We start from the raw sequence: 26,493 nt of genomic DNA, 5'->3' as shown, positions 1-26,493 counted from the left end.
AGTGTGTGTAATATGTAGTGTCGTGCGTGAATTTATCATCATCACAAATGGTCACCTCATCGACACTCCCGCTCTCTGACATCGTTTGCGTCTTGATGATGTTGTAGATCTTCGCGTAGGGCGCCTTGATCAGCTGCATTATCGAAATGCAAAAGTTATTGATACTTTACCTTTTTCTTTTTTTAAATTGACTTTTATACCAAAATAAAAATGGCATTTTAATAATGGGATAAAGTTTGTAAGAACAATTTATGGTACAGTCAATCTTAGAGTCAAGTCTGCGAGTTTAAAAAATCCATGCAGCCGTTTGCCAGATTGGTTGCACTGTTAAAAAATAATGTCGATATTAATATCCGTTGGCCACTTAAAATGCCATTTTTAGCCACAAATCTACTAATAAAAAAAACGATTATCTGCTAAGCGGCAGGCACTTGAAACTTCACGCAGCAGTCACACCAGATAAAAGGATCCCCGGAAAAAACAACATGACAATTTTAAGAATAAATGAATGGATTACCATACTTCAGTTAAAAATCGAATTCCTTTTATCTCACTTGACTTAAGTATAAATAAGTCGATTGAAACGGGATATGTCAATCAACGAAAACAATAACAAATTTAAAATGAAATTCTACAAATCTTACCTCCCAGCTTTCTTTGGTTAGTTCGGCGATCTCCTCGCCCTGGCTGCCATGACGGCTACTAGATGGAGTCGGCTCCTCACTCCATAATTCCGTGTCCAAATCGACCAAAATGAAGTTGCGCTCTCTGATCTACAATTAAATAAAATCGAAATAATAAACAACGACGGGGTTCAGTACCAGACTGAGGTACTAATGTTGAATATTTTATAAGAACACGTCACGTTTAATGGGCTATAAATATCGCACAATGGTGTGTTCTACTAAACTTGAATTAATTGTTTTTTTTTTGTTAATATTTATTGTCTGGGATAATTAGATAAAATTAAAAGTAATGACTAAATAAGTCATAATAATTTCAACTTAGTAGATGGAATAATGTTGGCAATTCTGACTCAATTATGGCCAATAATTAAAAAAGGCGACTGAAAAAATTTGCCAGCGAAGTGGCTTAACTTTTCAAAAGGTCCTGATCGGAAAACAATGTATTTCTTTAAAAGTGTGTCTATTATGGACGGAAGACAAAAGCCTGGACTATAATGAATACTTATTTCGTATGTCCAATGTCTAGATAAAATAAAAAAGAGCCATAAATATCTGGAACATAATATATATTCAATATTTCGACTAATGGCTGAAAGACATAAAAAATTACTCCAACATAAAATGTGTGAAATACAATAAAAATTATTTTAAAATGCCTAAAAACTAAAAGACACTAAAAAATACATTTGTGTATGTGCCTTATAAAATGATGTTACATCGACGAATTTAGAGAAGGTCTTGCATTTTAGATTATGTCAAACAACGATTACTTTATATGTGCCATAATATATAATATTGGTTCTGTACATTTCAATATGAAATACCGGTCCAAATTCTTATGTGATGATTGCTTGGTAGATATCTTGGTAAATAAAGATAATGGTAGGTATTAATTTATTCCTGAATGCCCTTAATACAAAGTCTCATTCTTAAGCGTGTACATAAAATTATTCAAAATCGTCGAGTATCCCCTACATACGCAGTTTTAGAATATAAGTGTTAAAGATATTTCAGATAATTCATCACTTTTGAGTAATTTGTTTGTCTGTATATCTGAGTATGAGTCTTTGATACAACAGACGTAAACAATTATTTAAAAAATAATCAATATCAGAATTTATTGTCTTCTTGTAATTAAAAAAATTCAAAACGTTTTATGCATTTTATTTATATATACAGAATATCTCAGCACACACAGATTCTCAAATTATATCGGTATTTTACTTTAGTACTTTACTTTGTTTATTTCCTGTTATTTAATAGTATACTACATGCAGCAGAAAAATTTAAATATAGTTTCACGGAAATTATAGTCTTGGTTTATTTTATAAATATATGAAGTAATATTTTTTAAAATTTATACTTTGAATTGATTTAAGAATTTCAAATAAGTAACTTTAAATTCTTAAAGTTCTATCTAATCTATGTAAGGACTAAATGTCTTCAACTAAGTGAAAAAATGATTTTTTGAATAAATTTATGTTTTTCGCCATATCAAGATAGGGTTGTTCTATCTTGATATGGTTGAAAAGGTCTTTTGACGTGCTAATGACGTATAAATCCAATATGGCGTCTCTAAAAAATAACAAAGTTGACTACGGTTGCAAAAAATCTAAAATGCTTAGAAAAATATCGTGAACGTCAATCGATTGGTCATAGTAGATGTCAAACGACCAGAAGGTCAAACTACCAAATTTTTAGATTTAGCCCAATATTTTGAAAACCCCTGTAGATTGTATTACAAAAGTTCTGCTTAAGATTTATATTTGGAATATGTTTCATTCGATTTCATTCTATTATAAAATTTTAAAACCCTCAGCCCTGGAAATAAAAATGAGAGCAACAAGTACACACTACTAGTAATATAAGACATAAATATCTTAGTGATGTTCCAAAGCATAATAAAGACATTTTTTCTCATACATTGCAGCTAATTTGATTAAAAAATATGAAATCTGTAATTTTTCCCATCAATTATAACTTTTAAGAATATAGTGTGGAAAAAGCTTTATATTTCTTAGCACATTGTAGAAGTTTAAGTATTTAAACCGTGCATTACCTTTTTTTCTTTTTCTTTCTCTTTCTTTTTAATTCTATTCTCAGCAGAAATCTTCATATATTTATTCAGATAATTTATAATATTAGCTGTAAAATACAGTAATCAAATTAAATAACACATTACAATTTAAGCCTTTGAAACAAATTATTGCACATAGATTACAAGCAATCTGTATGTGCAAAATCGAAGGCGATTAAATTAGTTGCTATAATAAAATTAACTGCAAAATGCATGTCCTAAAATAAACCGATATTGATTTTAATGAAACATTATTCAATAGAACAAAATCTGAAAATTAACATTAGTTCAAGATATGTTTTGTAGTTGTTGTAAATAAGTGGCTTACATTTTTTGGCGAATGTTTCATAATTTAGCGATATTGTCTTATGTTTATTGGCAAGGAATTGTATATTTTAGGATCTAAGCATGTAATAAATATTTGGTTGCCACCCTTTCTATAAAACGAAAGAGTCAAATTCTGGTTGAATACTTGTCTAGTTTGGTATGTATGTTCAATTTTTGTTTTGTAAATCCTTGTTATTGTATAGATAAAGACAAATATCACAAAAGTATAGCATTCCGATGTTAAGTATATTATCGTCGTAAAGCTGTTTAGCAATATCAGTTCTTCTTTTTGAAATATGACTTCTACTAAAATATATTTTTGTACCACATTCAGAGGTTCGAGTCAGTTTATGTACAGAACACCCCACACAATAATAGCATATTGTAGAATAGGCTATATCCTAAAAGATAGATGTGAGTAGTTTTGTTCATAAATCTAGTGGCTCGTAAGACTTACGAAACTAACCTTGAAAACTAACCTTCTCACCTTGATAACCAACCTGATGATCAGACCATTTCAAGTTTTTACTTCAGTATCTATTGTTGAAATTAGGCATCTTGGCATTAGTAACAGAAAATGCGATGTATTTTGATTTACATATATTAAGGGTTAGTTTGTTTAAGTCTAACGAGTCTTCTATCATTGCAATAACTAGCTCTGCTTTAGTTTTTACTCCTTCCCAGCTAGCATCGGCAAATACTATAGCTGTGTCGTCTGCTTATGATATAATTAGGTCTTGTATTTTTGTGCTCACTAATGAATTGATATATTTGACGAACATGAGCGGACCCAGAACAGTGAGTGCCCTGTAGGATGCTTAAATGAATGGTTAGGAAGTCACTCAAGCAGTTAATCTAACCTGTTGTGTTCTGTCTCCCAAATAGCCGCAAAAGACGTCCAACACAGTGCCTCTTACTTTGTAGTGCTTAAACACCTCTAGAACTTTTTTTGTTTCTGTCTAACGAGTCAACCCGTCGAAATATATTGCGTGACTTGTGCTAATCCAAACTAATTATTATTTAAAGTTCGTTTGTAATAAAAAAAATAGGCTATCTTTAAGACCTTTCTCAAACAGTACTCATCAGGCTTATTGGTCAAAAGTTGCCACTATCAGTTTTATTTCCATATTAATAGATTGAAACCACTATATGTTTGAAATCATTTGGAGCAGTTCCTTGCAGAAAAATTAAGTTTATGGCATGTACTGGCGGATTAGTAATCTATAAGCGCTGGTCTTGTACAAGTTTAGTAGTAATTTCGTCAAATTCTGAAAAACAATTGTTTTTTAGTGATTTTATGTGTATAAAACTAGATTGAGAAATATGTTCTGAGAACGCGGCGATTTTCGAAGCCACTGTGACTAGTAGGTGCTTTTATTTTGGCAGCCATTTTCTGTCCTATCTTTGTAAAAGTTTTTATTATTTCCACTTTCTTTTTCAGTTATCATTCATAAATATAAATAAACGATGTAGGATTAAGATTCTCATATCATGTGACATCAAAATTGCAGAAAGCCTATTCAGTGTTGAAAACTTCATCAAACTATCTGCAGCGCCATGAGTTAAATGTGGTTACTAAGCGAATGCTGTGCGACTCTCTCATTCTTTCTCATTTTAACTTTTGTGATACTGTGTATGGCCCTTGTTTAGACAACAGAGATAAAAAGCGTATACAAACACTGCAAAATGCATGTATAAGGTTTATGTTTGGTATTTGCAGGCCATATAGTGTCGCACAAGTTGAAAGATCTTGAGTGGCTTAATATGTCATCAAGGAGAGAGTTACATTATGTGGTATTTTGCTACAATATTCTTAAGATGAGGTGCACACAATATCTTTTGGATAGGGTGGTATTTAGAGCTGATATTCATCATCAGGCTAATGTTAGAAATAGACGGCGTTTAGATATTCCACGATATCGAAAAGAAATTTTTTTCGCTTCTCAACTGCGTTGAGAAGCGGAAATTATGCCTTTTGTTTTGTTATTTTTTGTTACAATGATGTTTTTTTTACAGCTTTGAAAACATATGTATATGGATTAATAAACGTTATTATTATTATTATTATTATTATTATAAATATATTTATAGGGCCAATTTAAATATATTTTGTGGCTTCAACAGCTCCAAACTTTGTTTATATACTGACTCCAAAGCCATCCCTACTTTTTTTTCAGCATTACATAAGTTTAATTAATATTCCATTCAAAGCTTTATACTTTGACCAAATTAAAACATATTAATAATCACACTTACCTTTTCCTCATCAAGTTCCCCATACAAATGTGGTACCCAACCATGTACAAACTTATAAAGTTCGTCCACCCTATTCTTAGGAATGCTAAACCAATACTCGGGCCTCATTTTCTTTTTGCCGTAGCTCATCAGGGGCGTGGAATGGGGGATTTTTTTGTTCATCGGTTTGCCCATCTTGAGGCGGAGGTATAAAGGGGGGTCCTCGCAGGATCGAGCCGGTCGGGGTATTAGTTCTAGAACAATGGGTGGTGAGAACGGGGGGCGAAAGCAAGGTTGTTTGGGGGATGGGGGCGAAGCATAAAGACATTCAAGGCGTATAGGAGAAAAAATAAAGAGTTTGATACAGAAAGTTTGAGATCTTAGCAAAAAAGGGGCGCTAATAGTGTTATTGTATCGAATTAGAAGATATTTTTTGATGGTACATATATCGAAATATTTTTTATTGTATTTGGAGTCTTAATGATGGAGACAAATGTAATTTGGAGCTTAAATTTAATTTTCTATCAATATTGCTATCCAAATTAAGAAATAACATTTCCAGTAAAAAACTTAGGTTACGTTTTAATAACCTTCAGAACACTATTACAATTCATTCCATAGAGCGCGATTCAACTGGCGGATTCGTATAATTTTCAACAAGGGATACAGGGTAGATGTTAGAGACGTTTTTAGGGTACATTGAATTTTAACCTTCTCCTGTTTATACAAGATGCCCCAACTAAAAGTATGCGCCTTAAATAAGTCGATTCTTGTTTTGAGGGGGACACACTTTGCACCTATTCTCAGCTTCGCCACTTCACACCCTAAGCGGGGGTGTATCGATTGATTCTAAAAGTCTTTTGATCTTGAGTATAATTACCAAGTTTGAGGCCTCTACTGTCATTCCTGTTGAAATGACAGCTTCTCAAATAGATTAGCTATTTTTTAATTTAATTAACTAACCACAAAAATAACCGTTTTAACTTCGAGACTAATGATGAGGGTCCGAAGATGTTTAAAATAAGTAGTGAAGTTTCAAAAAGATAATAGCAAAATAAGTACGATCAAGAGGTATCATTTTTTTCACACAGCTAAATGTAATTAATAATGTTTGGTACAAAGAATAATTTAATTTTATAAATTGTTCGAAATGATCATCGTTTACTTCCATGCAGTGATACAATAGAGCTTCGAATTTCTCTTGAACCCTTTGAAATGTTTCAGGTCTCTGGTCCTCCCCTTCCAATCCATCAACCAGGAGAAGTAATATTTAGAAAATCTCTTACAGCACGAGCATAGTGACGAACTGCTCTATCTTGTTGAAAGTCTAGCTTGTCTTCAACTATATTATAAATTTGGATCGTTTTCCAAAATCACTGTGATCTGGAGATTGACGGCATTTTGAAGTAAATTTAATTAAAATTTCACGATTTAAATTGACCTGTATCAGAAAAGGTCCAACAATATGATTGCCTAGAATTGCCGCCTACACGTTTACTTTTAAAGGACGTTGGGTATGTTTTACACAGATTAAATGAGGGTTAGTGTCGCTCCAGTACCTGAATTTGCGAAGCTTTACTTCTCCATTTAAGAAAAACGTGGTTTCGTCAGAAAAGCAACATTGTACAATGACAAGGCATGGTAGTTCAATTTTACGAAAATATTTTCACATAACTCTGACTCTGCAATCAAAGTCCTCTTCGTTCTTTTTCTGAACCAACTGATATTTGTAGGCTCGAAGCTTATGTGATGTTAAAATTCGGTGAACGCTATTTCGGGATATGCCTGAAACCGTAGCTGCTTCTTTGAGGGAGTTAGATGTGGCCAAGGACTGCAACGTTTTCATTTCGCACAGGTCTTATTATTTCACGTTTTTTGTCGCCAACTGATACGGTTTCTGTACATTTTCTCCACAATTCTAACACACTTTTATGGGTCAAAGAATTTTCATGATGAATTTTATTAAAACTTGCAGCTGCAGCTCTCGCGCAATTAATGTTTCGAATGTAAAAAATAATAATTTCAATTCTTTCTTGTAACGTTAAGGTTATTTTGGAAATTGTTAAGAACTTTGTGTTTATGACTTCAATGTATGAAATGAAATGTACTAAACGCATAAATGATTGATAGGTACTAAAAAAAAAAGGTATTTGACATTCTTTTTTGTTATTATTGTTATTTTTTGTAAAGTAAATAGCTCAATAAATTTTACCTGAATAATAAATTCTAATTTAACAATTTTTTAAAAAAATTTGAGTTATTCTCCTTTTTATTTACAATTTTTAAGAGGTATTTTTTCTATTTGACAAGCTGTCATTTCAATAAGAATGACAGTAGAGGCCTCAAACTTACCAAGAGGTCTTCAATACCAGTCGACACCCCTTTCCATTTAACATTTTAGAGGTCAATCTGAAGCCACTCTAAAATGTAGTTATTTGGGGTGGATAGCTGTTTTACTTTGGGACACCCTGTGTATATTTCATACGTTAAATGTTGCTTTTAAAAATGCTGAAAAATTTTCTGCAACAAGATTATATATTTTATGACTATAATAAACTTGCATTGACGAGATTAAGCGCTTGAAAATAAAAACAATAAACAATTTGTATATGTTTTTGCCGATTTTACTGGAAGCAAGAATCTATAGATATATTACAATTAAAAGGCAGTTTTCATGTATTTTTATATACTTTCTCGGTTATTTTAAAATATAATATTAAACATCAAAAACTTGTGTGTTCTAATAAATAAGATCTGTTAATGTGTTCTAAAAAAAGAGAAATTAGATCTGCAGTAAGCGAAGAATACAAGAAGTAATAATCATTCCCTATTAACACTATGACGCTCATTGGAATGAACTGTAGTGTATAATAACTGGTAGGTTTTTCAGATTCTTTGTGATGTCTGTGTTGTTCCAATGGAATTTGTGTAAATATCAATCTATTTTAATACTGAAACAATCTATTTTAATACAAGAAACCGTAGTAAAGTCAGTATTTGCGAGTCATTGGCCGTTTGCAGGTCACATTACTTCAATTCCTAAAAACACTGAAGTAATGCACGACTGTTCCAAGGCAAAAACTTGCAATTTACTTGAAAGAGAAGTTGGAAAGAGTACCATACTACAATGTATTAGTAACACATTTTTAAACTTTTTATTAAATAATCCAATAGAATATTTTGGTTCATTTTATGATTTAACCTCAATTATTTGTTTGGTTGTAAAATCAAATGTTCGATTATGTGATTTAAAAAAATATAACTTATGCCAATCTGCCATTTTGACATGTAAAGTGATTTTTAGCTTAAATCATAGAGAGTCGTCCTAGCGTTCCAAATGTTATATAAATATACCGAGTGGTTAAAAAGTTATAATTTTAAAGCCGGGCTCACTTCTACACAAAAAATACAACTAACACCATTGAGATTTGTATACATTTTTTAGTAGAGTATTTTCTAATCGTTATTCTTGTTGTTACTTTTCATTATAGTCTAAATACCCCTTTTTCGATAAAATCTCGCAAGTTTCTAATGCAACAGAAATTAAAAAAAGGAGTTTTTTCTTGGTATATAAATAAGTTCTTGAAAGAACTTAAAATTGCACTGAAATTCCATTAGAGTACTTTTATTCTCCTTTTTTTATTCCCCAAAAAAAGAGCAATAAAAGTCAATTTAAACAGGATAAGAAAGTAGAATAACAAAGATAGATAACATAGTCAAGGAAAGTGGCATGCTGTAAACGGACCATGCGAAACCTACCAAATGAACTTAACCCATAATTTGGTGATCGAACTGCGGCAAAAATAGAAGAGAAGCAGTAATATTACATTTCTGGATAAAACTGTTTCAGAAATTGTTTTTAGAGGAGATTAATTTTCTGTTAATGTTGTATCGTAAGCCTTATATGTGACTATTAGAAAAGATGAAAGATTAAATGGATTTTAATTATTTTTAAAATGTATATATGCATTATGCCAAGCTTGAAAATTAAATACTTACTATCAAAAGAAGCAAACAACTCCGGTTTATCCTCAACAGAAACCATCGAGCGGTAGTCCAATTTGGGCGGTGGATCTTTAGTCTTTTTTGAGCCACCTTCTGTCGGTTGCCTTATAAAGGTGCCCACCGAAGATCTCCTAAAAGCGATTACACGATTTAAATCGTTATTTAGAACTAATGTTTACGCTTGGGACTGTGTGGTGGGCAAATAAGCGAGGTGAACGACTGTATCTCAGCGCCTATTCATATGGCAGCAATGAGATTTGGTTTATTATGAATATGGAAAGAAAATTCTGGAAATAATGTGCAAGTTCGGTTTTTTACTGCGAGAGGCCACAATTGGTAATTACATAATAACATTTTAAATATCTCAGCAAACTGCCATATAACGATAACCTTTGCTTACATCGCTGTTTAAAGTCTACGTAATCTTAGTTTAAGATTCATTGGCGTACATCATAACATTCATAATAGGAGTAGGGAAAGCTATTCAAAGTGTAAACATTAAAATTGCTGTAAATTCTAAATCACTTATTCGATTTTAATAACTTGTTTCGAAGACAAATATAGCTGATTTAAATTTCTGGTCTTATCGTGATATTCATTTCCAATAAAAGTGGCAGAGTGTGTAGAAAAAAATAATACTTTGCAATTTGTGCAATAAGATCCTTGCCTCGCTTATTAATATTACCATTTTTACCTTTCTTGAACTAATTTTATTATTTTACACAGATATACCAAAAATAATACATTTACATGATTTAAAGTAGAACGATTTTTGATTTGAATGTAATTTACAAGGAAAGCTAAGTTGAGATTTAACTTGCATTTTTTATATAACTTGTACCACTTTAAAATTACTGATACAAGATTAGTTAATTTTCATAAGTATATTATATAATATTTCATAAAAGCATAACATCTATTAAGTAAATCTAGAGGTTTGCCTGATCAAACATGTATTTTATTATCTCCGATTAAACATTTTATAATTTACCTAAGTGAGCACTTGTGTTTTAAGCTTTTATATTGTATTCAACCTTTCCTGCCTTGATTATTGAGTCTGACATTCAACAAGGCATTTCATTGGTTCATAGTCATTCTTTCTTATTTTTGCAGTATTCGATTTCTAAAGGTGGGCCATGGTAATGTACGATTTTTTTTTGTCAGTTTCCCTTACCATAATACAATTTCCAGAGCAATCTCAAGAATATTTTATTCTTTTATTTCTTGATTGCGTTATCTTGTTGTCATTATTTTTTCAAGATGTTTGTAGGATTAAGGGACAATGGACTAAGTATTTGATAACCGTGGTTGACACATTTTGAGTGCATTTATATTCAGGCGCAGTTGCGAAACATCGAGTTCCATAAAAATCTTATGCCATGCACAAGAAAACTATATTGAATATAAGCTAACCGTTAGTTCAGATAATTTTAAGAACCATTTGTCATGTTGTAATCGCTATAAATTTAAAATAAGAAATGATATTAACCTGCGGTTTTTACGTTTTTTTTTTCAAAAATCTACTTTTCGAGTGTATAGTACGAGGCTTGATATTTATATTTCTGTCCTAATAATGAAAACATAAATATTTCTAATCAAAATTGGCTTTATTGTTTTTCAAAATCTTCTCCACGATGATCAATACACTTTTGCATGCGTTTGAACCAATTTTCGAAACACTTTTTCCACTTCGATTGAGGTAACTCCAAAACATGCGTTTTGAATCCATCAAGCGCTTTTTCGTTGACCACGTTATTTATTTTTAATATGTGGGAATAAAAAAAGTCATTAGGTGCCACATCAGGGGCAAAAATTTCGTTGTTTGAGCAGATGTATGAGAGCTCGCATTTTTCATGATAAAGAATGATTCGCCTCTTCTACTTTTTTCATATTTCTCTGATCACTTCTGCCAAACAAATGGTCGTGTACCATTCAGAATTGACCATCCTTTAACGTTTTTCTAACGCCCTATGACCGGTAATACCAAGGAAACAAGCAATCATTTGCTTCGACGCTTTTCATCCGCAAATAACTTTTTTTGAATTGGGCTCATCTTAGAGGACCCATACAGTCGATTGCTATTTTGTTTCAGGTTCATTTGCATAGATCCATGATTCGTCACCTGTGTAGATGTTATACAGAGCTTTTGATGCACCTTGAACGTATTTTTTCAACATTCCTTTGTACCAATCAACTCGAGCTTTCTTTTAAGCGATTGACAAGTTATGCCGGATCCACCGCAAACAAATATTCATGCAGTGTCTTATTGATGCTCGTCATACTAATGCCCAAAGATGCCTCAATCTCACGGTGTTACATGGCGATCCTGTTTTATCCATTCACGCATAGCATCGATATTTTCTGGAACAAAAGATTTCGGACGACCTTTCACGGAATTCGTCCTGGAGCCAACGTCGTCCACGATTAATTTCGTTATACTAGTTTTTTTTACAGGGCTGTAGGATGGTGCTTTCTCGCTGCATAAAGAAGTTCGTCGATTCACTCTTGTCTTAATAATCCACGTCGAAATAGTGCTCGAAAAATAAATCCTCGAAAATGGTCACGACCTAATTCAATTTTTTGCACGAGATGAATATTTCAAGTTACTGTAAACATCACAAATCGCACTAAAATGATAAAATATTTTAAAGAAGATTATGTCCAACAATGTCAAGTTCCAATGAAAACCTTAGGTGCCCCTGGCAAGGCCAGAAATATAAATAGCAACCCTCTAGAATAAAAAGAGCTGATTGTACAAACTCCAAGCTCTAGAACTTTCTAACCTTGAGGAGCGTTTAAAATAGATAGTATTTCAAACTAGTCGAACCTTAAAACCAAAATTATTAAAATTTTCTCGATTTTTTAACAGTACAGTACAGTAATACCAAAAATATAGGTTATTATATTAATTTTGGGTAAATATAAGAATTTTATTATTTCATTATTAAGTAAGCCTTCTAGCAATAAAATGCGGAACTTAAACATAGTTTCCAGAAAATTTTAAAAACTCTCATTGTTGCCAGGTGAACATATATCCTGGACGTGTTCAAGATACAGACAGTCGCTAACCTGCCTTATTTGTTCACCACGGACATTATGAACAGGGTTTTTTTAACGAAAAATTAATATCTATCTCAATAAATCCAAATAATCAAGTGTTTAGGGTAAGTGCGTGTCTGAGGTGTAGTGTACAGATCTAAATGCTGTTTAAATTATTAAAACGAAAAAGAAACCTCTACTAATTACACGCACACCTACCCAACGGCACTGACAGTGGAGCCGACCGTTGAACCCAAAGCGCCAACTTGAGCGCCTACCTGCGCCCCCACAGCGCCCACCGTCGAGCCGACGGTAGAGCCCAGCGCACCGACTTGAGCGCCCACCTGAGCTCCCATCGCGCCCACCGAGCTTATGATATTGGTGGGAAAAAAACTGCTGGTCGAGGAAGCTGAGGCGGCGCTCTCGCCGGTCAGCGGCGGGCCTCCGCTACCGCCCGAATGAGGGCCCCCGGACCCGCCGCTATCCTCTGACGGAGTTTTTGTGAATAATCCGGTACCAAAGTCCACCAGGTTCATTGGCGAACTGGTTTGGAGGCAGCGTATTGAGGTGGAAGGTTAGTTAATTTATTTAATTTAAATATGTATTAGTCGGGTTATTCAAAAATTTGTAGATTATACAGGGTAGTTCGTAGTTTTTAGATTATAGGAAAACGATAAATAGAATGATCAATCTGGCAGGGCTAGTGGGGAAGACGTTCAGCTAAAATATTTTCATAGCTTCAGCGTTTTTATTTGTATCGGAAAAAAACGTCAACTTCGTTAATTTTTTGCCAATTTCTGTCAAAAATTAAAATATTTTCCTATTAGTGGTTTTCCTATACATAACTTCCTTCTATTTCTATAATATTGAATTTTGTTTAGATTTAGATAAGGATGAATAGTGTACACATAAATTCCTAGTGCACTTTAAACATTTACAGGGTTGTTCCTTATATTTAGACAGACCCTAGCCCGGTTATTATAGGGGTGGACTTTAAATATAAAAGTTGTAGAGTTTACCTTAAATCACCAGAAAATGTTCTCAAATATAATACAGGGGTATGGCTAATATAAAGTTTGTATTTTTTAAATGGAACAACTTGTATATTAAATGAAATACCTTTTTCCTATATTTTCAAAAATATATAATACGTTATCGTCTGGTTTAGCTGTTCTCTAAATATTTACATTTTAGAAAAAATAAATAAATATATTGTTAATATTGTCAGTGTTAATGTTGTCTAATCTTTTGTATATGGGTTATAAGAAGAAGAAAAGGTTGAAATTATTAGGGCTATTTTACAAAAAACACTAATAATGTTTCTCAAGCGCAAACTAAATATCACCGCATTCATCCCGAAATGAAAGTTCCTGCAAGGTCCACTTTTTATTACAATGAAAGAAGTATAAGAAACGACAAAAATCTATAGAGAAAAAAGGCACAGTTTTGGCTACGCGGATGAAGCACTTCAAATTTATTATATTTTCAAGGTAAAAAGTAAAATAATATTTAAGAGTCAGATTTATAATAATCGCATAAGAAAAACCTAATTTATCAACGGTGGATGCTAGTAAATACTTTAAATGTTCTAGAAAAAAGATTCAAAGAGTGGTACATAAATATGGATATCATCCTTACAAAATGATGCCAGCACAAACATTGACAGATACCCATGACTTGAAACATGAAGATTAGCTTAATGCAATGATATATTAAATATGAAAAACAAAGATAACGATATGTTTAATAAGATATTATGGAGTGACGAACGAAGTTTACCACAGCAGGGATGTATAATCGAAGAAATACTCACATGTGGGCCTCACGCCTATGTCAAAATAAAAAACCGGGGCAGGATGTCATTAAATGTGTGGTGTCGTATCCTTAGAAACCGAATAATTGGACCCATTATATTTCAAGGATCTCCAGTTTTTAGAAAATTAAATTGAAGGTTTCTTAAAAAAAATTTCTCTTAGAGAATATACCAATATTATATAACATGAAGATGGAGCACCGCCTCCGCCGCATAACTTGATGCAAGTAAGAATTTTTTTTAATTATCGTTGTAATAGGTGGATTGGAACTCATGTGCTATTAACTGGCCAGCAAATAGTCCTTATCTGACTCCGTTAGACAGTTTTCTATGCGGGGTATCTAAAAAATGAAGTTTATGAAGTGAAAATTTGAAGAATTTAAATGAAGAACATTCAGAGTATATTTCAATGCTCTGTTGAAATTAGACAAAGATTAGAGAAACTGTATTAAAAATAATGGTAGCCACATACAAAACTTGTTAAAAAAAACGTTTCACAGCAATTAAGATTTTTTTTAAATGTAAATATTTCAAAAAAATGGTAAATCAAATATTAACATATGATATTTTTGAAATCACCAGAAAAAGGTATTTCATTTAATACACAAATATGCAAGATGTTTCATAAAAAAAAAAATTAGAACATTTCCTGGCGATTTAAGGTGAGCTAAACTTTTATATTTAAAGTTTTTTCCACCCCGTATAATAACCGAGCCGTTTATTACAATTTGAGTAACAGTAATGTAATATGTAACCTTGGACTGTAATATAGTAGTTCAAACTTAAGTAACACAGCAAATAAACAAGATTCTGTTATAAAACGAACTCTGTATAATGAATATTATTAAAGTTGACAAAATGTATGTTTTTTTCTAAATGCTAAAGCCGTATGAAGAGTCACGCACAAATGAACTTACCTAGAAAATACTTTGGAGAATACAGAGGAATGCTGTGTGTCCGCGATTTGCGGCTGACTAGGTAACTTTTCCTCCTCCTTTTCACCGCTTAACGTTTCCATCCAGGATAATGGAACAGACAGTCTTTTCAACATCTGAAAATCGAAAAATTGAGTTTGAGGAAAACGATTTATGGAAAAAAGACAATAAAATGGAATAGTTAATTATGCAAGAATTGCTCTTACAGATCCTAAAACTTTAAGGATCTTCCGAAAAATAACTCTTTTCAAGCAAGCTGTTATTAATCGTGATTGTTTACAAAGTGAAAACATTTCATGTTTACTAGATACTGTATAATAGTTCAATAGATCTGGTAGCCATGCACGTAAGTTTATTTAATTTACCGTCCAACAATCGCTATTGAGTCAACTAATCTGTCATAAGAGGTACGAGACATGTTTATAAAGTAAAGGCTGTTTTGCCACAGGAAAATATGACACTTTTAGTTACCTACTTTACTTTTCTACATAAACACCGTTCACTTCTAAGCATTTTTAGTAGCGCTGCACGAGCTTCTTTAGCCCCTCTACATTTTTGGAAGTAAAATTTTGAAAGCTAACTATGGTCAAGCCAAATTAGTTTTTCATGCGTCGAGCAATCGAGGCATAGTTAGATGTAAGATATTCCCAATAGATTCTCAATTATGAATTCCACTATAGGACATAACTGGGGTTTCTTTTGAAAAATTCTCTAGCTATGGAGGGGATTAACCACATTTCCACCATACAGTTGCTTATGCTCACAAAAAAATCTAATTATTTCCCAGTAATCCTTTAACTACCATAAGGGATTACTGGAAACTCTTCTCCTATAGATAGGCTTTTTTGTAAAGTGTCTAAATAAAATGTAGTAAGATCACACACTAGAACGGTAGAAGAATAGTCAAAGTCTTCCGTTAGTAGTAGCAATTATCGAGTGACCCGGAAGGCTTTGAAATATTCACATTTACCACATATGGAATCGCTTAAAACATATAATGCGTTTCACAATTATTGTTGATGGTTGCAATTTTTAATCCTTCAGTATTGTGATGTAATTAAAGACTTGGAAGAATTGGTGCTTGGTTTGATGAGCAACTAACTTTCCACACACATGTGAGATCAAATCGTCTAAGGTTCTCAGTTCGGTATTTCTCACGTGCATGGAGTTTTTAAATAGACACTTGTAAAAGATGATATAATTCATTTATTTCAATTTTAGATTGTGCAACAATGATCTGAAAAATTATTCAATAATATTAAAAGAAGTCGTATAATTTGTGCAGAATTCCTTCGTATGATATAGTCGGGCTAGACATAATTTATTTAAAACACATGTCAAACCTCCTGTTTTTTACCTGCACAACTATGTTGCTATTTACATTGTTTGTCAGGTTCTTTGACAGGTTCAAACCGGTTCTTTACAGGTTATCAAGATAAACTATATCTGGCGGCGACTATATTTTTTTTTTATATTTGGCAGAATCGCTTTTTGTCAATGCCAGTATTGACAAAAAGCGATTCTGCCAAATATGCTACAATACAATAATTAGTACTGTGAAATAGTACTAATTATGTCGCACACTCTCCTAGCATTAAATTGATAAAATCATTTAAAATATGACTGTCCTATTAAAGAAGATGTTTTCTTACAGTAAGTAATCTTACAGTAAGGGTGTGTCATTCAGTCTTTGATAAAGCGCAGCTACTATTGGTGCAATCATTATTTTGTTTACCTATATTAGATTGCATATATATTTATTCTAATATAAGTGGATCAAACTCTGCTATCAATTATTAGTTCCCGATTATTTATAATTTTATTCCATGAATAAATAAACTTAAAAAGAAATAAATATTCTAGAAGGTTGTGATCATATAGTATTAATTTTTGGCCTATAATTTTTTATTTATTGCCAATAATAAAGTCATTATAGCATATCGCGAATCAGAGACAGAGTTACTAAAGAAATGATTAAACTTTCTAGCGGAGCCAAAACTTTTACTGAACCGTACGATCGCTTGAACTTAGCTTGAAGTATTTTATAGTTCGCCAAAAGTTTTTAACCTCGCTATTAAGTAACTTGTAGAAATATTTTCTTTCCTGCTCCACTCCATTTGCAATATTGACTCGTTTTCTTAAACTTTTATAGAATGGCCAATAACTATCCAGTTTAGTTTTTTCTTTAATTTCGACTGGTTTGTTAAGAAAGTGTAAAAGTTCGACAAATACGCGAATCAATTTAGAAAGTGATTTCAGTTAAATCAGTTGGATTTTGAGTATAAAATAATAAGTATAAAATATTTATTTAACTATACATTTTAACGTAATCAATCTAAACTAAGTAATTAATAAATAAATAAATACCATACAAGTAAATCGTAACATAGCAGCGCAGTATATGCGGATATTGATACTCTCGAATCATAATTTTTAAGGCAGAAAATTCAATAGTTGCTACCTAGTTTTGACTAATAGATCTCATAGCTTTAACACATGTTTAATGATTTTATAGCTCATATTTAATTTTCATCTTTTACCTTATTTTTCCTATTATCAGACTTTTCAGACTCTTCTTTGGAATCGAGTAGGCTGCTCGAAAACTGGCCCGTAGAAGTGTCAGCCTCACTACTCGAGTCGAGACTAAATGACACGCTATTCGTCTTTTTTCTCGCCGGACTTCCCGCCTCGCTCATTTCGGTTGTTAATGAGTGTTGATGATGGTAATGCGATGGGGCTAATGTCACTGGTGGTACCCAGTCTTTGGATAATACTATGTCTGCGTCGCTGTAGTGCTGAAAATTACAAGGTCGTCATAAATTAATTATTATGACTAAAATTGAATTCAACAGTTATTTAAGATTATCATTTTCCTCCATAAACCTTTCCTCTCTTCCTTCAATTAACGAGCACGACAATCTTATATAACCGTTAAACGTTTATCTCTATACATGCGGTTCTTATCGAATATTCAAATATAAGTAGAGTACCTCCTTAACTGGTATAGGAACGATAGGAGCCTCTCGGATATCGATACCGGAGTCGTGGCAGCTCTCTTTTGTTGCCGCCTCCTCTTGATGCGGTAATTCATCCTCCAATTCCTTATGGTCCGCTCCTTCCTCTTCTGCAATGTGATCTTCTTGTACTGAAGTGGAAATCGCAGGCAATTCGTCAGTGTCAATTGACCTAAGAAAAAAATCTCTATGACATACGAATAATTCACCGCCAGGCATAGTCATGCATAGTTGCCGGATCTTCGAGGTCTAATCCGTTCTTGACATTGGTTACTTTTCTCTCAGATAAGAAAAGTGAAATGAAAAAAAGTAACATTTGTTGGAAATTGGCCAATTTATTTTTTATTCGACACCGCTCACACTTCCTATTTTATCTTTCCATATTCGACCTAGTTATCCTTAAATTTAATAAACTGTAAAGTGGTTAGCGGCTGTAATATTAAACTGGAGCCATGTTAAATTGCTGAATAAGATTGAAGTCATCTCCAACCTATAAAAAAACCAGACAAACGTTTTTTATAGTATATCTGTCCTAACATTAAGCAAAGCTGGTCTATAATTGTTTTTCGGGTCATGGCATTATTGCGAGAAATTGGTAAGAAATTGGAGGCAGAATATTAATATTAGTATGCTGTTATCTGATCGAAAATATTAGTAACTTGTCAACAAAAAAAATCGCGGTAAATATTTAAATAAATTATAAAATACTATCAAACAAATCAATTTTGGATCACTGTCATCCACCTAAATCTGTTCATGACAAAGAGGTATCAAGATGTATTAAACTAAAGGATACTATACATGAATAATAAATGCAATGTAATATTTAATTGTTGCTATAATTTTGTTCACCGTTATCTGGCAGAAATAAAAAAAAGAACTTGCAGTGTCCCTAAAAAGTTGCTGTGCAAATGTAACATACGAGAATGTTATGTATGTATATAATAAATAGTAATATTTCAAGAATTATTTCCTGCTACCGGTTTCATATTAATGGTAAGCTTCTACCATTTCTTCTCTGTTCATAAAGTTATCGTCAATATGACATATATTCTTGTACTGTATTATAGAGGGTGATAATTTAAAAACTTTCAATGCGATTATCTTTGAAAGCAAAAAAAGTAAAAAAAAAATATAATAGGTACAAATGTTATTCAGGTCATGGGGTGAACAATCCTTTGAGCTCTATGCACCTCAACCCCTAAATTTTAAATGACACCACCTCAAATTAACGGCCTTTTTGAGTAGTATTCATTTGGGAATTTTTGTAAACTCCTCTACAGGTTCAATTTAGGTTAAATAAGATATATTAAATAAAGGAAACCTATTTATTGTGAAATGCTTTTCTAAGATAATTGATGCTCAAATTGCATTCGTTTTTAGGAACAAAGAATATTTTTTGCACGAAATACTTTAGGTATAGAGGGCCAGGTTTTAGTTGTCTTAAATAAACATTACCTACATCATTTTGTTGAATTGTATTTTAACAGTTATAACAGTTATAATTTAACATAATTTCAAATGAAGTTTAAGCATTAGGACAATTTGCTATCAATCCTACAAGGTCTCTATCATTTTCATCCGTGCAAAATGCTAATACTTAAAAGGAATTGTGTGAAAACGACCCGGATCGAAAAATTCAATTTTGCGTGGAAATGACTAAAAGGTTGAAATTTACATCTGAGTTGTTTAAGAATATTTGTTTTACTAACTAATGTATTTTTTTGTTAAAGGTTCTGTTAATAAACCAAACTGTACCTACTGTACACAGAAAAAATTAATGTATGGGCGGGATATTGATTGATATTGGGCCTTTATTTATTAATAACCTTAATGGCGAAATATACTTGGAAATGTTCGACACCATTTATCCTAACCTCTTGAGTCGAACAAATAAAAAATCAGTTATATACTAATAGAAATAGGAACCTAATCAAAGAATACATTTTCAACAAGATGGAGCTCCACCTCACTCTGTTTTTCCTGAGAGACAATATTTAAACGATACATTTCGAGATCAGTGGATTGGAAGAAGAGGTCCAATAGAATGGGTGTCAAGATCACCAGATCTAACATCCTTCGATTGTTTTCTCTGTGGTCACTTGAAAACTGTTGTGCTTAAAACACAACCAGATTCCTTTAATGATCTTCGGCAACGAGTTATAACAGAATGTGCATTGATTCCAAGAAGAGCATTGCAAAATAAAAGAAATGAGTATCAAAATAGATTGTATTTTTGTTTAGCCTAAAATGGAATGTATTTTGAGCATCTTATTTCATAAAATAGCATTTTACTAACAATAAGTTTTTTTTATATATTTTTTTTGATCCTATATTCAATTTTTTAAAGAATATTGTGCAGATGAATACTACTTAAAAAGAGCTTTAATTTGAAGTATCACAAACGGGGTAGCGCCATTGAAGATTTAGGGATTGGATAGTATGGAGCCCAATATGGTGCTCACCCCATGACTGAAATATGGTAGTTCTTCTTTCCCCTACCTATAAAACATTTGTACCAAATTTGGCTTTTCTCACTTTTTTAATTTGAGAGATATTCGCATTCAAATTTTTCAAATTCACATCCCTTTGGTATATAAACATACCAAAAATCAAAACAATTTTATAGTTAATTGCGTCCCTAGTTGAGGATCAGCCTGACTCTCAATTAAACGTCACAGTCATTAAATAATGTAGTAATTCACACAACAGATGGGCACAGATTTAGCATTCAGTACTGCAATCTTTTAATCAAATATAAGAGTAACACCGGCAATTATATAATCGTCACGAATAAAATTACATAAAGGCATAAGTATAGCAATAAATTAATTTAAAAACAGTGACTAAGCTATAAATAAATATGATATTTAATAATTTTATAGTCCTGTACTACGCAAATTACTTAATTTTAGTTTGCTAATTTTTTTAAATTCACATCACAATACTATATAGCGGCTAAAGATATTTCTCCAAGTCTTAGAATTTACTTACTGTCTCTCACGTGACGTCATCGGCCAATGATGATCAAGCAACGACTTGCGTCTCTCCTCCAACGTCCTCTGCTCTTGCTCCGGCTCCTCCAAATTAGTCGGAGTTACCAAGTCTCTATCGAAAGCTTTAGGGAACGCGTCGCCCTCCCGCTCCGTACAGGAACAAACTGATTCTGCATCATCCGTACCGGTAACTTTACCAAAAAAAGATAAAAAGAAGTTAGAATATGGATATCTGTGTTCCAAGCGAGTTTGTATTACCCAATTCGGGAAAAGTCTCGTCTTTGACCAGCAAGGATTCGGGCTCCTTTTCCCCCTTCGGATAGTAAATTTCCGCTTTTTCAGTGACGCTCGTTTCCATGTGGCTAACTCGCATGTGAGCTATGTCGTTGTATATGGCGATGTTAACTACGAACTCCATTGGGGCGATTACACCGTATGCTTCTGGGCCTTTTTCGATCACCTGCGGAATGAGAATAAACATTTTATTGAGTTATATGGAAAAAAGAACAAGTAATTAAAATAGCATAATTAGGGGAAAATCGTATGTATAGAAAGGTGAGCTGTACTTTATGGAATCTGCTAACCAAAAAAACATTATCCTAATGATAATTTGAGAATGAAGGATCTTTAGAAAATCAGTGAAATTTAGATCTTAAAGAATCAGTCGTTCTCCGAGACCTCCGACGAGAAGAAACAACATTAATGTTAGTAAATCCCCATGTTCTCCCAATCGGATCATTCTGGGATTTTTTTTTCAACTCAAGGAGTGGATTGGTCTTCGGAATAGGTGATGCTGCATTTGTCAACTATCGATTTATAACAGACTTGGGTTTATTTCATTTCTACAAATCAGTAGAGACAATAAATTAGGATCACAGGTATACTGATACGTAGGTAGACACACACAGCTAGAAGATCAGGGTTGCCAAAATGGTTTGATGATTCTTTGAGAGAAATGAGGCATACATTTTGCCTTTTAAGGCAGGTTAACCAGAAATATCTACCTAGTGTATGCTGAAACTATGCGAAGCTACCGAAATAAGTATTGAAGTAAAATTGAGTAAAAAAAATATAGACAAATTATACATTTGTAAATAAAGATAAAGTAATCTGTCTCAATAAGCTATGTGGAAATTCATTAGAACTTTTAATAATAATGTGGAATAGACAAAATGTCATTTTAATGAGACATCTGTTAATGCTCCGACCACCTTGAAACGAATGACTTTGACCTATTTGATTGATAATTGGGGTCCCGGCTTTGCTTTTTCTGCAGTGATTTATATGTGATTATAATGTTATATGAACAATAGTTTAAGTAGGAACCCATTTGATTTCAATACACGGCTTATTAAATCCATAAAAACTTTATTATTGTTCCCTTAAGAAAACTGATTATTTTATATATCACAAAGGACACTTTCAAAAAAAAAACATTTTCCCGATTGTCTTAAAGTTGCAAAAGACATACCGATACGTAAAAAAGAACCTAGGATATAATACATAAAAAAAGGACTCCGAGAATTATTGGCCAATTTCTTTAGTCCCAGAAATTTACTGAAGATTCAAATAGATCACTCGGATCAGCGGTGTGACAAGATTCTGGAGGATTTTGAGTGCAATTTCCACTCTTAGGAAAAATTTGACGATCTGTCAAAAGCTTTCGATTGTGTTAATCATAATATACGTCTTCTTCAAGAGCTCGTCTATTACAGATTTTACAATTCAAGTACTAACTTGCTCCAGTCCTATTTAACAGGCAGGAGTCAATAGATTAATTTTGGGAGTGGTAGTTTCTGGTGTACCTCAATGATCATCCCGGCTATTGTGAGCCTGGGGCTATATTTTAGCTTTATGCTGATTATCCTTAATTGCTTATAGTAGCCTATCCAAACTGGATGAGTGCAGCAGTTTACATTTCAGAAAAGTTATTCTTCTATGCCTTCTATTTGTTAGGGAGGATCCTAAAAAATGTATGACTCCTGCTGATATTCATTCGCATTATACCAGAAACAATGACTTTTTGGTACCGCGGTATCAGAAGCTTTACCGATCTCGTAAAGGCACATCTTACCATGGAGTACAATAATTTTTCAATATATTCATGTCTCTGTTAAGAATCTGACTTTAATCTTGCCTTAAGGGGTACCTAATTAAAAATGTCTTTTACTCATTTGAGGAGTTCCTCCGGGCCAACTTTGCTGACCTCCTATGGCCTAATTGTTTTATGCCTCGTGTTATGTGTTATTTTTAGTTTTTTAGCATTGTTTATTCTGAGTAATTTTAGACATAAATAATTTTTGTGATAAGTTTCATTGTATTTTTTATTTAGATGTTTGCATTTTATATTTCTTGACTTGTGCTATGCTTGTTGACATTAATAGGTGAATATACGAGGTTTGTCCGGAAAGTACGTATAAAATGTTCGTGGCGTCGTATCTACGCGTAGGGGAGAAGCGGCCCGGCGGTTTCCTCTCTCTATACGATCCACTGAACGCTCAGTTCGAGCCAGAGCGCTCTGCGAGTTATAGCGAATTTACGTTTACACGTTTAAAGTAACCCTTTTTCTACCTGCCGTCGGCATGGAGCTCTCTCTGATTGAGGAACAACGAATTAACATCAAGTTTCTTGCAAAGCTATGATCAATGATGAATCATGGTTCTACGAATTCGACGTGGAGCTGAAACCTCAAAGCAAGGAGTGGAAGCAAGCAGGCGATCCGACAACAAAAAAGTCGCGAAAATCAAGGTCCAATGTGAAAACAATGTTGATTGTTTTCTTTGATTCTCGGAGCATTGTTCACCAGGAATTTGTTCCTCCTGGCCAGACAGTGAACGGGAATCTCTACGTTGAAGTTTTGCATCGTCTCAGAGCTCGTGTGGCTCGAGTTCGGTCGGATTTGGCTCAAGGGGGCAAGTGGATCCTTCATCACGACAACGCGCCTGCACACACTTCTCTCGTTGTGCGTGAGTTTTTGGGAGCTTAATCATTGTGACAAAACACCCGCCTTATTCACCCGATTTAGCCCCTTGTGACTTTTCTGTTCCCCAAATGCAAAATGGTGCTTCGGGGGCGGCACTTGGGTGATGTGGAAGCCATCAAGTCCGAAACGACACGCCAATTGAAGAGCCTAACACCTGAAGACTTCCAGCGATCATACCAACAGTGAAAACGGCATTGGCAAAAGTGCATCTTGTCTCAGGAGAAGTACTTTGAAGGAGACCATATTGAAATTTCTGAATTATTGTAAAATAAAAATATTATTCCACTTTTATATATATTTTCCGGACAAACCTTGTATAAATACTTGTCATAAAACGCGCCCTGATTGAGGTATTGAACAGCAAGGCATTTACAGGGATCGCATTCGATGCTATTTACATTGATTTTAGTAAAGCGTTTGATATAATAAGCTGAAAACAATATAGTATGAATCATTAGTCTTATCAAAATATAGCTATTGTAATTTTATTTATTTATCTTGTCTTTATGTTATATTGAAAAAAATATTAAATGCCTCTTTAGGTAAACCTGAAGATATAACATATATCACAAAATTGCGGAGTTAAAATGGGTGAATATAGAAACTCAAAGAAAATTTAATTTGGGAAACTTACTTGCATAAATGTCAAATAGATCTGGGGATACTAACCCAATACATAGTATTTTTATAGCTAAAAAAACACTTTTTGATATGTGAATATCCAACAGGGGGAAATATAAGTATTCATATACACTAAGAAATTATTTATATGTAATTTAGTTACACTCATTAACTTATTTTCACGGAAATTTTAAATTATTTAGTATTTAGAAACTGACATGTGAATCAAAGGAATTTCTTTTGCTGTGAAATTAAAGTGAAGAAAATGTTCAATACATTCAAAGTGAATACATTGAACATATTGTTTTATTTTTGTTGTTATTTTTACCACAATAGAAAAACACAAATTCAAAATATTACTTGGGTTATTAAGGAACTGAGAAAGTGTTATGTCCAAAAAACTCGCAATTTTCCCCTTCTAAGACATAAATATAATATATCCAGGACATAATATGCAAAATAAGCAAATAATCTAAATAAAATTACTTTTACTTGGTATTAATATGATATTTAATAAGAGTGCTAATTCATTATCTAGTTCAGATAATTGCTTGAGTAAGTTCATTCATTAATTCTTCATTATTCATTCATTAATACACTAACATACTGGTTACTGTGTTATTGTATTAATAATTTATAAAATCTTTTTTATATTTAAATATGCTTACTGGAAAGGGAAATGATCTGCTGAAAATAATTTTTTTCTTAATATTAAACATGTATCAAACTTTTTTTGAATAAATTATAATTAATTATAATTTAGCATTAAATAATAGTTTCCTTCCCTGTAAATCACGTGACAGGCTTAGGAACTACATTAGGCCTCTAAATTAATTCATATTGATTCAATAACTCCAGTCTTCTAGTTTACTTTCCGCAAATTTAACCTACCTCAGGCTAACCTTAAATATCATAAATATAGAAATGCATTTAAAAAACAAATTGTTTCCAAATTTTCCATTCTGTAGAAATTCTAAATGTTGCAATTTGCATTACAAGAATTTGTACACATGTCCTTTAGTTATCGGAAAGCACTTACGAGAAAAATGTCAGGTAGATTGTAACGACTTAATTTAATTACATAAATACGGTAATATAAAAGTGAATATATTCATTCGCTTTATATTATGAATGCATGTCTTCTGGTGGGAATTGTTTTACGTGTCTAGATTTAAGATGTAATTTCATATATATTAAATTCAACTTATTGATAAAATTAAAAATATAGTAACATTAATATTATTAAAAAAGATTAAATTTTTTATTAAAGTGTAATAAATAAAGCAATTCAAATATTTGAAGGTAAAAAATATTAAATATTAATATTATAAAACTTTCTTTCCATTCTGACCAACTAATTAGTAAACCTGAATTATTAGACTTTTTTTTTGTAAATTGTTTTCAGTTGGTTATGGTTAAATCATTACCGATTAATGATCCCATTATTCCTATTCCCACATTTATTTGATTACTTAAGTAGGCAAAAGGCTCTTACCAAAGGATCAGACACGTTAGGATCAAACATGACGGCATTAGGAGTGACCAAGAGCACGCCACTGACCACCCCCTCACCATCGGTAATGTGTCTCACATTGATTTTGAGGAATCTTTCCCGGAATACTGATGAGGAAGCTGGTTCCTCCTCATGCTCGATGGAGACGCTCGTTTGGTTGACCGATGGGGTACGAACCCTTTCCACATGACCCGGTTTAGGGCTCACCGGTCGCAGGTTGTCTAGCAATTCTAAAAAAAGGAGTATTAA

General features: G+C 32.7%; 1 protein-coding gene across 11 annotated transcripts in view; it reads right to left on the bottom strand.

Annotated features, from left to right (window-relative positions):
- LOC126744042 (oxidation resistance protein 1) overlaps positions 1–26,493 on the bottom strand; it is a 121,332-nt gene that overhangs the window by 26,955 nt on the left and 67,884 nt on the right. For 9 of the 11 annotated variants that reach the window (XM_050451356.1, XM_050451357.1, XM_050451360.1 and 6 more), the window contains 9 exons: positions 26,227–26,474; positions 21,386–21,587; positions 21,126–21,318; positions 18,108–18,303; positions 17,658–17,912; positions 15,100–15,233; positions 9,325–9,461; positions 5,347–5,579; positions 645–773 (listed from right to left, as the gene is read on the bottom strand). In XM_050451356.1, coding sequence (XP_050307313.1) covers positions 645–773; positions 5,347–5,579; positions 9,325–9,461; positions 15,100–15,233; positions 17,658–17,912; positions 18,108–18,303; positions 21,126–21,318; positions 21,386–21,587; positions 26,227–26,474 — 1,727 coding nt within the window. Of the gene's footprint in view, positions 1–55; positions 155–644; positions 774–5,346; positions 5,580–9,324; positions 9,462–12,588; positions 12,913–15,099; positions 15,234–17,657; positions 17,913–18,107; positions 18,304–21,125; positions 21,319–21,385; positions 21,588–26,226; positions 26,475–26,493 lie in introns of those variants that run through there. The other 2 variants (XM_050451365.1, XM_050451362.1) reach the window with 2 other exon arrangements.

The sequence above is a fragment of the Anthonomus grandis genome, chromosome 13, assembly GCF_022605725.1.
Source record: "Anthonomus grandis grandis chromosome 13, icAntGran1.3, whole genome shotgun sequence".
Taxonomy (NCBI): domain Eukaryota; kingdom Metazoa; phylum Arthropoda; class Insecta; order Coleoptera; family Curculionidae; genus Anthonomus; species Anthonomus grandis.
This window is presented reverse-complemented; position numbering and strand designations above follow the sequence as displayed.